Source organism: Chionomys nivalis, chromosome 25 (genome assembly GCF_950005125.1).
Source record: "Chionomys nivalis chromosome 25, mChiNiv1.1, whole genome shotgun sequence".
Lineage (NCBI taxonomy): Eukaryota > Metazoa > Chordata > Mammalia > Rodentia > Cricetidae > Chionomys > Chionomys nivalis.
Window position 1 is genome coordinate 22,165,192 of NC_080110.1, and position 12,342 is coordinate 22,177,533.

Consider the following 12,342-nt stretch of genomic DNA (forward strand, 5'->3'; position numbering starts at 1 on the left):
ACAACTATCTGGCAGCTGGGGAAATACAGCTGTTTTCTTAATGTAGGCTGAGCTGTGATCCAAGACAGCTCTGAGGGGGATCTTATAGCCCTCACTTGCGTAGCATCTCTTTGTATTCATTCTTATTCATCAAAACTCTGTATAAGCTAACATTATTATTAGCGGTTAGACAGTACAGCTAAGGAGGGGTCACCTTCTTGACAATCCACAGATTGAAAATCCCAGTAGATCAGGAGGTATTCATGAGATTACATGCCAGTGGGGAATCTCCCCACATCCACTCACACCGTGCCAGATAGCAAAGAGAAGTTGCAGTGGCAAACATGTAAAGGAACAGCAGACACAAAAGACATTTCAGGGTCCCTAGTCTCATAACCTTGCTCAAATGAGATTCTTCCATCAGGGGATTTCTTCTGGTGGTTGACACCTTGAATATTAATTGTCATCTGCTGTTTTATGATAATGGTTTCTGGAAAGCCACCAAGGTACAAAAAAATAGAAGTTACATTGTTTTTATAAAGTGGGACTGTTTATATTTGCTCATTTACCCTTGTAGAAAAACTTTGAAAGAATTGTCTATTTTTATTTTTTAATATTTTTTTGAAATTATGTATGTTGTGTGTGTATGCAGGCATATGAGTGTAGATACCTATGGAGGTCAGAAGATGGCCTCTAGAGCTGTAGTTACAGGTGGTTGTGAACCTTTTGACTTGGGTACAGGCAAGCAAACTGAGGTCCTTTGCCAGGACAGCCCATGTGTTTAACCGCTGAGTTCTCTCCTAAAAGAGTCTTTTTAAAAAAGAAGCCTTTGAAGAGTATATCGCCTCTTCCTACTTCTGGTCTGCCTTCTCTGTTTCCTGCTCCTTGCTGGCAGGCCAGCTCCCCTCCCATGTCATGATGGATTCCATTATAACTCTTCTCTCAGTAACTTTTCTTGGTATTTTGTCACAGCAACAGAAAATTAACTAATAATTTCAGCCAACAGGGCTTGCCAATTATAGCCCTTCAGCGCTGAGTCATGGCTCCTGCAGATTGTTCTGTAGACTAAATGTCACACTGGTAGTGGTTCAGGTGGAAAGTGGTCTGGTAACAGCACACAGAAGAGTGAAGGGCTGTAATTGACAAGCCCTGTTGGCTGAAATTTTAGCACGTAAGGGTGAGGGACTGCCGGGAAAACACAGCCGACTGAAATGATCTTAGCTCTTCTTTCTTCTTTCACACTTGTAACATGAAACCTCAGCTTTGTAGCTGGGACACAAACCCACACAGTCCTTGATCCGAAAGGCCACCATCAGCCCCCTGTTCTCTCTTCTGTGTATATCAACTGTGCAGATTAGATGCAACCAGGGGAACAGCCACTGCGCTCCTTCGCTGGCAAGTGGTACTGAAGCCCTTTAATCAAACTGTTGACTGGGCTTCACAGCACCACACAAGGCATGAATCTCAAAAGTCCATATTTATTTTTATGGAAGAACTAGGGTTAAACAACCCCAGTTTTGTTTTTTTTTTTTTTTTTTTTTTTGGCTTATGGTTCTTGTGGGAATCCAGAATCTTAGGAGGGCAATGGCAGCCGGTGGCCTGAGCAGGAAGTTGAGAGATTACATCTCCAGCCAACTCGGAAAGCAGAGAGTGTTTGCTTTTTAATCCCAGTTATTCGCAGAGCTCCTTGTTAATCCTGGGTCTCCTAAAATCCTTGTTAATCCTGGGTCTCCTGAGCTCCATTTTGGACACTTTGCTTTGGAACTTCCAAAAATATTCAGCAGTGTCCCAGGTAGTATATGAAAGAATCAGAAACCTGGGATAAGGTAACCAGATTAAAAAAGAAAAAATGATTCTTTATAGACTCATTTTTAATAGTTTTTTAAAAATTGCATGTGTATTTGTTGGGGGCGTGGGTATATGCACATGAATGCAGATGGCCCACAGAGGCTGGAGGAGGAGGCTGGAGTGGGAGTTGCTGTCAGCTGTGAGCCACTGGACAGGGGCTGGGAATGGACCTCTGGGTCCCTATTAGAAGAGGAAGCCATCCTTCCAGCAGCAAGGAAAGTATTCTAGAAGTAAATTTACGTGACTGTTTTATTGTTTACTTACACATGAATTAGGTTTCTAGCTATAAATCATAGTAAATATGAAAGAGAATTTGTGATTGCACACAATGGTTATATTTACCATTTTGTTTTTTAGGGCTGCTCTCGAAGAAAATCCGTATTTCCGTTTGAAGAAAGTTGTAAAATGGTATTTGTCAGGGTTCTATAAAAAGCCAAAGGTAAGGTAATGTTTATGTTTTTGCTTCTTTTTTTCCTCCTTTTTATTTATCTTTATATATTTGTATGGGTATTTGGGTGCCATGGTGCAATGTGAAGGTCAATCTATCCTTATATCTTGTGAGTCTTGGGGATCAAACAAGTCATTAGACTTGGAGACCAGAGCCATCACCTGCTGCAGCGTCTCATTGCCCGAGCACACAGAAAACCCAGCTGCACTCTGAAGGGCGTCCAAACAGTTCATATTTGTGATCATTTATTTCCTTAGTCATTATGATAGATAGGTGTTCCGTACGTCACACAATAAAAAGCATCTGTGTGGGAACTATAGCCTGTCGGGGTGTAGTGGGGACCAGGCCAGTCAACCTCTCAGGATCAGGAAGGAGCGCTGCAGCTAGCAGGGAAATACTAAAGGGATCCGAGGGTGAAAGGAGTGAGTCTGCTCACACAGGTCTCCTTGTGACTCTTTTTCTTCCAGCATTCTCTGGATCCCACGGGTTTCCAGTTTATAGACCCACACAGGCACAATTAGCAATTCTCTGGCAATAGGAAGAAGACCAGACAGGCATTGTTCAGGGCCAAGTTGATAGATAAGGCTGACAAAGAGGAGGGCAACTATTGTCTTACTTCTGTCTTGAGGGGGCATGGCTCTTAAGAATCGGGGGTGTACCTGGAAAGGGTAAAGAGAGGAAGGGGCTGTGGTTTCTAAGAGGGGGAAAAGGGAGTTTGCCTGTTAACTACATCTGCGTGGTCAGTTAAGCTAGAAGTCTGTGGTTGGTAAATAGAAAAAACGAGGAAGAAAACGTGGCAGTACTGCGCAGTCTCCGAGCCTCTCCCCTTCCGCTGAGGCTGGGACCATAGCCTTGTGGTAGCAATGGCAACCAGTGTAAGCTGCGGGAGGAAAATGGCTTAATCCACATTAGTATTTCCACTAAATCTTAGCTGATTAAAGGGAACCTCTCAGCACTAGAGCAAAGTGAAAAACTGTGGTTGTGTAGTGTAAAACCCAAGGCTGCCGCTTCCAGCCCTGGGCTAAGCGGAGAGCTTGCACCCACTGTCACCCTACCCTGGTGAGAAGGAATTCCTTTCTTTGGGACTGGTTGAGTGAGTGATCCAAAGCTTCCTCCTATAACTCTAGGGGTGAAGACACAGTTAATTTCCTAGACTAAGATCTTGTAACTGAGGTGAAGGGAAGTACAGAACACGTATAGCTTGTTAGGGTAGAGCAGGGGCCATGTTAGAGAAATCAGCATGCCCAGCCTGCCTCCTCGGTGCCTGTCCTTTGAGGCTCCGAGTGTGGTCTGTTTGCAAGGCTCCTCTCCTTGCTGGATGTCCTGCCATAGAAGAGAATTGTGGGGGTAGCTCTATGTGGACTTGACTGTGAGCACAAAGGTTTCACACCAGGGTCCCACAGTGTGGGGGAAGCCATCCAGTTACCAGTACAAGGGTGTTATGCCCAATAATTGATTAATACACTGACGAGACTTTTTGGGGAGACGAATCCTGCTATGGAAAGGGGAGTGCTATAGCTTCACAAGAGTTACAGAAATGACAGTGACTGTTCAGAAGATAACTATCCCCAAAGCTCTGCAAACCGGGTGTCCTCTACTGGAATGTGTGACCCCCATAGGTAGCCTGGTGATTTTGTCAGCTGCATTCTCAGTGTATAATTCTGTGGACCACAGCAACAACCAAGATAGCCTTTCTGTGTTCCAGTTTATCCCTCTACCCCACGGAGAACAGTCAGAAAGCAGGAGTGAGAACCGTGGCGGGAAGATTATGAGACTAGAATAAAATGCTTTAACCTACAACGATGGAACAGCTAATGGAGGGCGGCTTCCACCAATGGAAACACCGCCGCTAACTTAATGATAGGACAGTCTCTGTGTCCACCCTCCTTCAGTTACGGGAGTCCGTGCATTTGCATTGTGCTGCTCAAGCAGTGAGACTTATTACACAGTAGAATTTCATGGCAAGAACCTCAAAACAGAAATTTTGAAAATTTAGTTTTTATTTCTAAGAATATTATGAACTACATGTATGAACCTGGAAAACCACTTAAGTTTAGGCATATTTCAAAGAATCTAAAATATGGAGATGTTGTCATACAAATACTTTATTATCTGGCATTTCTAATACAAAAAAGAGATGGAATCTTTATAGTTAAAAGATATTTGCACCCCACGTTCATTACTGCACTAATTGCAGTAACCAAAATATAGACCAGATGCAGCAGATGCGTGGATAGAGATGGTGAACTAGTCAATTTAAGTTGTGGGATTTTTTTAAGCAACCATTGCTCTCTTGAGACAACATTTTACAGGAATGTCCTGCATCTCAAGAGTTGCTTTCTTATTTTTTTATTTTATTTATTACTCTTTGAGATATTCACATGTTTAATCTTATAGTATATTTTGGTAATTTTCACCCCATTAATTCTTGAGCTCTTTTTTGTTTTTGCTTTTTAATATGTTATCTTTAGGTTGTTTGCTGGCAGAAATTGAAAAGTTTGTATTTAGACCATATCTTGAGTAAAGCTATATTTTTATTTCATGTAAATTTCATTACTCTGAAGAATTATAAGGTGGTCTTCCAGACAATGCAATTTACCTTAAAACTGTGTTTGTAATTTTTAACTTGTAGGTTTCTTGTTGTTGTTTTTAACTAGGGACTGAAGAAACCATATAATCCTATCCTTGGTGAGACTTTCCGTTGTTTATGGATTCATCCCAGAACAAACAGCAAAACGTTCTATATTGCTGAGCAGGTATGAGAAATGCTAGCCTGGTAAATCACTGCTATTCAGCTGCTCGTGAGGGAAGGCTTGATAGGCACTGAACATTGCAGTACTGGCTGCTGCTCCAGACCACACTGGTGAGCATGGCTGTCACAGCCCATCAAGGTTGGCTGTCTGCGTGGCTGTCATCAGATGTCAGCCAGTTTATACTTATCCTTACTTTTGACTGGAGTGGGCACTTGCTTTCCATGATTATCCCATGGCTGTTGTGAGGAGAATTTAGTTTCTCAGCATGTGGCCCCTCCATACACTTTTTACAGCACAAAAACGTGGTTACTCGGAACTTTAAGCACCTGTATGTGCGTGTGCATGCAGGAGAGGGCTTGGGGAGGAAGAGGGTGTTCTAAAGGCCTCCCTCATGGAAGCTATGTTATAATCTCAAATTAGAAATGCTATATTATCATTCCCACACAAATGTTGTTGACTCACACCCTGCTTTGGGTGTGCATGCCAGGAGGTAGGCTTCCTTGGAGCCGGAGATCCAGGCTGTAATTACTAACATTCATCATCACTTCCCAGCTGTTACTTCTCACCCGTTCTCAGACTTGAACTTTTGATGCTAGCAGAGTAGTATGCTTGTTTTCTTAAGTGTATGACCTTTCCTGTGTTCAATAGGTGTCCCATCACCCACCAATATCTGCCTTTTATGTTAGTAACCGAAAAGATGGATTTTGCCTTAGTGGTAGCATCCTGGCCAAGTCCAAGTTTTATGGTGAGTTTCCCTTGTCCTAAACTGTGCTTTCCAAAATGTAGTATTTCCTGGTGAGTTTTTATCTGTAAATAAATTAATTCTGTCATTTTGGCAAGGAATTCATGTCATTTAAGCATGTCTTTAATCCTGTCTCCTGTTTAACCTTGCACATTTAGAAGTAAGGCACGTTTTATCTAACTTCTAACAAGCGTGTAAAAGCATTACTTGTGGGAACACACAGTGAGTACCTATGTGTCTCTCTCGTACACAGTGGGTTTATGCAGTTTTTACCTTCATCAGTTTGTTTAGATTTGTCTCCCTATACTTGAGGGAATTGATCTTTCTCTTTTAGTCTTTGAGTATAGAAAGAATTCAGTTTGGTCCTAGGTCATTCAATAATAATATCTAACCTTCGGCCAAATAACATACTATTAAAAACTCAGAGAATTAAATTCAACTAAGGAATTTTAAACCTGGGAGAAATCAAATGTAAGGGTAAAATAGAAAAGATAAAATATGTAAACAGAAGTTTAAATTTTTATTACACGAGAGGGGAGAGAGTCAGAAACTAGTCTGCAACAGGAAATCTAAAGTATAACACTTTCCGTCAGGACTTGGTTCGTTACTTTTGTTTTTAAAGATGTTCCCTCTGCTTAACTTTCTTTTGATTTGGATTGGATTTCTCTTTTTTTTTTTTTCAAACGTTCCACATGTTCTGTATTGATATTACTTCTTCCCCTCTCGCTTCAGCCCCTACCCCAACCCCAGCTACAGTGTAATTGGCTTTAGTGGGCATTTGTTTCATAGACATTTTCTACTGAGCCCCAGGTGCATGGCTTATGTTCAGGCATTGCTTCTGCACTTTGATTTCTATTTTCTTATGTGCTAACAGAACTTATGTGCACCAGGGCTTGCTCTTTATAATATGCAATAATCCAGAGTTCACAAGGGTACTTTAAAGTTTAAAAAAATTCTCATTTATTTTTCTTTGAGTAAAGACATCTGAAGAAGTGGTGTATAACTTATGAAGTAGCCTATTAGGCATATATCTCCCGGCATCTCTCATGTCGGAATCTAGAAAAGTTGATGTAGAGATAGGGGTAAGTCATGGTTGTGCATAAATATTTGCAGACTTTTGAAAATACTCTTAAGATTGGGAGTATGAATCAAGAAATGTTTTAGTTATGAGGGGATGAGTATGTCTTTTCACACATGCATTAAGATGGAGATATTTTAAATATTTCTCCTGGAGGAATGTAGATGTCCCAAATAATATGCTTTGTTTTGAATGGTTGGATTAGCTTTGTGAAATGTAACAATCCTTTTTTAGGAAACTCACTGTCTGCGATATTAGAGGGAGAAGCACGGTTAACTTTCTTGAACAGAGGTGAAGATTATGTAATGACAATGCCGTATGCTCATTGTAAAGGTAAATGTTTTCCATACCTATATCAAGTGTTTCTTGGCTTTTTGTTTTGTTTTTGTTGTAAATAAGTGTATGTGAATATTTGTTTGAAAACCTTGGTCCACAGTTACTTGAGAGTATCGCTATTTGCGGACTATTTCTGTGACGAATTCACTCACACATGATAGTCTTACCTATTTTTGTGATAGATCCATTGTAAGAAATTTAGTTGTGCCGGGCAGTGGTGGCGCACGCCTTTAATCCCAGCACTCGGGAGGCAGAAGCAGGCGGATCTCTGGGAGTTCGAGACCAGCCTGGTCTACAAGAGCTAGTTCCAGGACAGGCTCCAAAGCTACAGAGAAACCCTGTCTCGAAAAAAAAAAAAAGAAAGAAAGAAAAAAGAAATTTAGTTGCGATAATGGGATTCCTTGCATTTATCTCCTGTGTAAGTTTTGTAATTAAATTAATCTGCCTTTTTCAGAACTCTTGGAAGCCACTTCATGCTGTGGCTTTATACACCCTGTATAAAGTTTAACCTGCTATTCTTTTTTAATGATTTATGTTTGTTTCTATTCATTGGTGTTTTGTGTGCATTGGTGTTTTGTGTGAGAGTGGCCTGTGTGAGGGTGTCAGAAGCCCTGGAACTGGAGTTACAGGGAGTTGTGAGCGGCCGTGTGGGTGCTGGGAATTGAACCAGAACTGTCATTACTGTTAACCACAGAGGCATCTCTCCAGCTCCGTCTGCTGTTTTTCAATTCATCAAGTCCTTTAAATGTTTTTCTTCACTCTGGTTTGACAATTTCTTTTCCTTAATTTGGATTTCGGTTTCTTTGAGTTATAACCTTGCAGTATAGCTCAGGCTGCCATTGAACTCAGGATCCTCCTGCCTCAGTCTCCCTAGTGTTGAGGTCACTGTTGAGTGATGCAACACCTAGCTTTTATTTGGCAAAGCTAGATAATACTCTGAGTTTTGTATATAGTTCTTAAAATAGGAATGAATTGCAATGCATACCATTTTAAATGAATAGGAATCCATGTTTTTAAGTTTTTTATTGGTTCTTTGTGGATTTCACATTATGAATCACAGTCCCTCTCATCTCCCTGTCCCCTTGCTTCCTTCCATCCTCTCTACCCTTGCACCCCCCCCCAAAACAAAATTTAAAAGTAAAAACCAAAAATAAACAAAGAATAAAAAACAAAACAACAGCAAAAACAAATGAAAAAATCTTGGCACGTGAGTCCAGTGAGTCTCATAGTCTGTACATCCTTACTTTAAGTGTTCTTTGCAATGAGTCATTGGTCTGGTTTGAGGCCTTGATACTGAGCCCTCACTGGACTCGTGTTGGATATACTTTTGTTGTCTTGTGTCATGGAGATTCTATAGTGTTGGATCTTCAGGTTCGGTCCTTTCATATGCTCAAACACTTCATAGATTAGGTGGGTGTTGGGTGGGCTACCCTGTAACCCTGACTCTGAGCCTGGGTAGTAGCTGAGTTGGTCAGCCTGCCGGCTCTCCCTCATCATCACCAGCTCTGCTCCAGCTAGCTAACCCATAGAGTACGCAGCAAGAGCAGGGCCAGGTCTCCTGCTCCCACACGCTCAGGTCCAGCTCCCCCCTCCACACACACCACCAGGGCCAGCTCTACTGTTTTGCCCAGGCCAGCTGCAAGGGTCACTCTCTAGATTACTGCCCTTGGGGAGGTGCAGGACCAGCTCTTCCATTCTTATGCCCCTGAGGTCGGGTCTACCACCTGTCGCTCCTTGACGTCCCATGGCATATGAGGGAAGGGGCAGGGGCAGCCCCCTTTATACCTCTGCCAACAGGTTCAGCTCTAGTGTGCTACCCAGGCCAAATGCCATGCCTACTCTCCTGTGTGTTGCTGATGGTGAGGGGCAGGGCCAGCTCTCTCACCTGTCCCAGGTGTCAAGGGGAAGGGAAGCATTTTTCCTCTCACCCATGCCACCACATGGCCTGGGGGTGGGGGTTAGTCCTGCTCTCATGCCCTGCAGGCCTCTCACTTGGACCCCGTCAACAGTCAGCTCTATTGCGTTGTCCAGGCAAGGTGCAGAACCTGCTCTCCCATGTGCGGCTGCCAGTGGGGACGGTGCCAGTTCTCCCACCATGATGACCTCAGGGCCAGCTCTCCCACTGGCCACAGGCAGCGTGTGGCAGAGGAGTAGAGCCAGATCTCCTAGGCACATTCCCAGCACGGGGTCACCTGAGCCTCTGTCAGCTAGATGCAGGGCCACCCTGCAGCTGGGGAGCGCCAGGATCAGCTCTCCCACTCTTGTGCCCCACGGACCGGTTTTTCCCACATGCAGGAGGTGGTGAGCAGCATGGGGTGTCTCTCCCTCACCCACACCACCGTGTGACAGGCTGTGGGATTAAGTTCTTACTCTCTCGTCCTGAGGCCGGCTCCCTAGCTCTACTGTGCTGTCCTGGGAAGTATAGGGCCCACTCTACAGAATGAGATTAAAGCACAGGGAATTTTTTTAAAGCAAGATTTTCTGTGTGTTTTCTATATTGCTAAGTTTCACAAATTATTTTATAAAATAGGAGTTCTGTGGCTTAACTCTCCTGGAGTTGGTTCTTGTATGTGTAATTCTCACACTCTATAGAGCGACAAGAAACCCCGAATTAGCACATCCTGAGCCATGGTTTCTAGGGAAGGTAATGAGGTGACGTTATTCCGAGTCTCTCACACAGTGTGCCCATCAACTAAAGAGCACATAACATGATAAGCACATAACACTTATGTTTTCAGACTTTTAATCTTCATTATATGTCACCGACTTACTGCCATTCAACTGTCAGCCACCACTGGCTCCACTGAATGAAGCCTTAGCATGCGTTCTCTGAACGGCTCCTCATAGCCTTCACCTCAGAATAGTGTCCCACAGCAGCCCGCATTCACCAGCCAGTTTCCACAGAAAAGCATGTCACAGCCCTGGCTGGCCTGGTCCTGCCTCAGCAGCAGTTCACGCACAGGCCTGTCCACGAGATGCCACAAAGCACGGTGGGCGTCGGCCTGAGGGCTGCCTGTGTGGTTGACTGTGGTTGCCGGAGTGTAACTGTGGGAGTAGGATCTTTTCTTCTGCCAGCTCGGATCCCAAGGTACGGCAGGAAGTGCTTTCTCATGCCGACTCATCTCATTGGCTCACCACTGTACATTAAATAGAAAGTCTGTAGAATTGCCAACTAAGCATGACGTGAATGTGCTTTCTTATGTTCTAAAACAAATTTTATGTCCATACTACACATTTTTTGTTGAGTGTGGCGGATGTTTCTCCTAGTATATCAGTTACAGAGCCCTGCTTATTTTGTGTCAGTGACTCTGCCTTTGAGCTTCTGTTGATTGTCTCTTTTCTTTAGGAATTCTTTATGGCACAATGACATTGGAGCTTGGTGGGACTGTCAATATTACCTGCCAAAAGACTGGATACAGTGCAATACTTGAATTTAAGCTAAAGGTTAGTAAATGATGCTATTACCTAATTAAGGGGAAGCTGTGTTGTAAATATTGAACAAAAAAACAAATTAGTTGTAGAATAAGAACTAAATATAAAAACATGATTTATGCCAGATCAAAGAGAAATACATCCAAGGGCATTCTCTGTGGTATCTTGGTTTAGCCGGAGACAGCCTTGGAAGATACAAATTAGCATGAAAGCCACCGTTCCTTTTGTTTTTAATTCTGATGATATAGCTTGCTGCTATAGAGGAAATGAAACTTAAATGATTGAAATATCTCTGTGAATTAAAACATTGCTTTATGAAACCCCAGAAAGTAGATATGAATTGAGACTGTGGTTGCTTACAGTAAGACAATTTCATATTAGTTCCTATTTCTGTATAAAAAGTTATTTTAGCTCACATGCTTGAGAATAATCATGTGCTACTCTTTATCAGATTTTCATGCCAAAAATTTGGATAGATAATATTGGAGATGGCTTTTCTCTTAAAAAGTTGGGTATCAGGAAATCTTGAAAATATGAATGATTTAGTTGAGACCAGAATCCAAGACTTGCCCACTTGTGAGTCTGATACCTGAAAGGCCACAGCTGTTACTCTGAGTACCCGTTCATGTGGCCTTTCCCTGGCAGCTTTAAGGCAGCTGGAGGTCTTCCTTAGCAGCACGGGGAACTCTGCTTCCTTCCATCACTAGTCTTAGAAGCCAAATTTACAGCATCTTCTCTCTTCTGTCGAGAGTTACACGCCCACCCAGGCTCAGGGGAAGAGGGATGCAGTGACGCACTTCTCAGTAGGAGGTTGGCAAGGTCTCACTGAAGAATAGCATGGGGGCCGGAGAGGAAATGAGTAGGTACTGTTGAAGCCATCTTTGGAAAATTCGGTCTGCTTCAACAAACGGAACGTCTGAAACATTTTCACAATGTCAGTTATAATTTAGTACATTGTGTTCAGATAAAAAATAGGAACTATTAAAAATAGGTGTTAATTGCTTCCATGTTGATATTCTAGTAACCAGAATCTCTTTTCTAATGAAAAGAAACTCTTATGTATTATTTGATGCTGTGCCCTTTGCTTTGCCAATTTTATAAATGTGGAGATACTAGTTTGAAAATCATGATTAAAGTGGTCTTAAACAGTTACTCATATCATTAAGTATTGAAACATCAAAATTGTGTCTGTGAGGAAAGGCATTAGTAAGACAGTGTAGTGACCTGTTGATGAAAGTTTCTGTAGTGCCTGGTCTCTTGGCCGTTCAGTCCCAAAGAAACACATAGAGGCTTATATTAATTATAAACTGTTTGGTCTATTGCTCAGGCTTATTACTAACTAGCTCTTTTAAATTAACTCATAATTCTTACTATGTTTAGCCACGTACCTTGGTACATTTTTTCAATAAGACATTCTCATCTTGTTTCTTCTGCCTTCTTGCTTGCAACTGCATCTTGCCTTTCCTCTTCCTAGAATTCTCCTACTCTGGTTGCCCCACCGATACTTCCTGCTTGGCTACTGGCCAATCAGCATTTTATTAAACCAATGCAAGTGACAAATCTTTACAGTGTACAAGAGCATAGTCCCACAACAGTGACCCAAAGTGTCCTGCTTCTGATTTTATTTTTTGGAAGAATTGTTTTCAAAATTTTTAATTCCCTCAGTTTTCTGAGTTCTTTTTCTTGGTGTGTTGCACATTGATGGGCTCAGTCCTGGTGCACTCCT

General features: G+C 42.4%; 1 protein-coding gene across 6 annotated transcripts in view; it reads left to right on the top strand.

The window, feature by feature from the left end:
• Osbpl8 (oxysterol binding protein like 8) overlaps window positions 1–12,342 on the top strand; it is a 132,645-nt gene that overhangs the window by 103,372 nt on the left and 16,931 nt on the right. For all 6 annotated transcript variants that reach the window (XM_057757626.1, XM_057757631.1, XM_057757627.1 and 3 more), the window contains 5 exons: window positions 2,185–2,266; window positions 4,933–5,031; window positions 5,677–5,773; window positions 7,083–7,181; window positions 10,531–10,628. In XM_057757626.1, coding sequence (XP_057613609.1) covers window positions 2,185–2,266; window positions 4,933–5,031; window positions 5,677–5,773; window positions 7,083–7,181; window positions 10,531–10,628 — 475 coding nt within the window. The remainder of the gene's footprint in view (window positions 1–2,184; window positions 2,267–4,932; window positions 5,032–5,676; window positions 5,774–7,082; window positions 7,182–10,530; window positions 10,629–12,342) is intronic.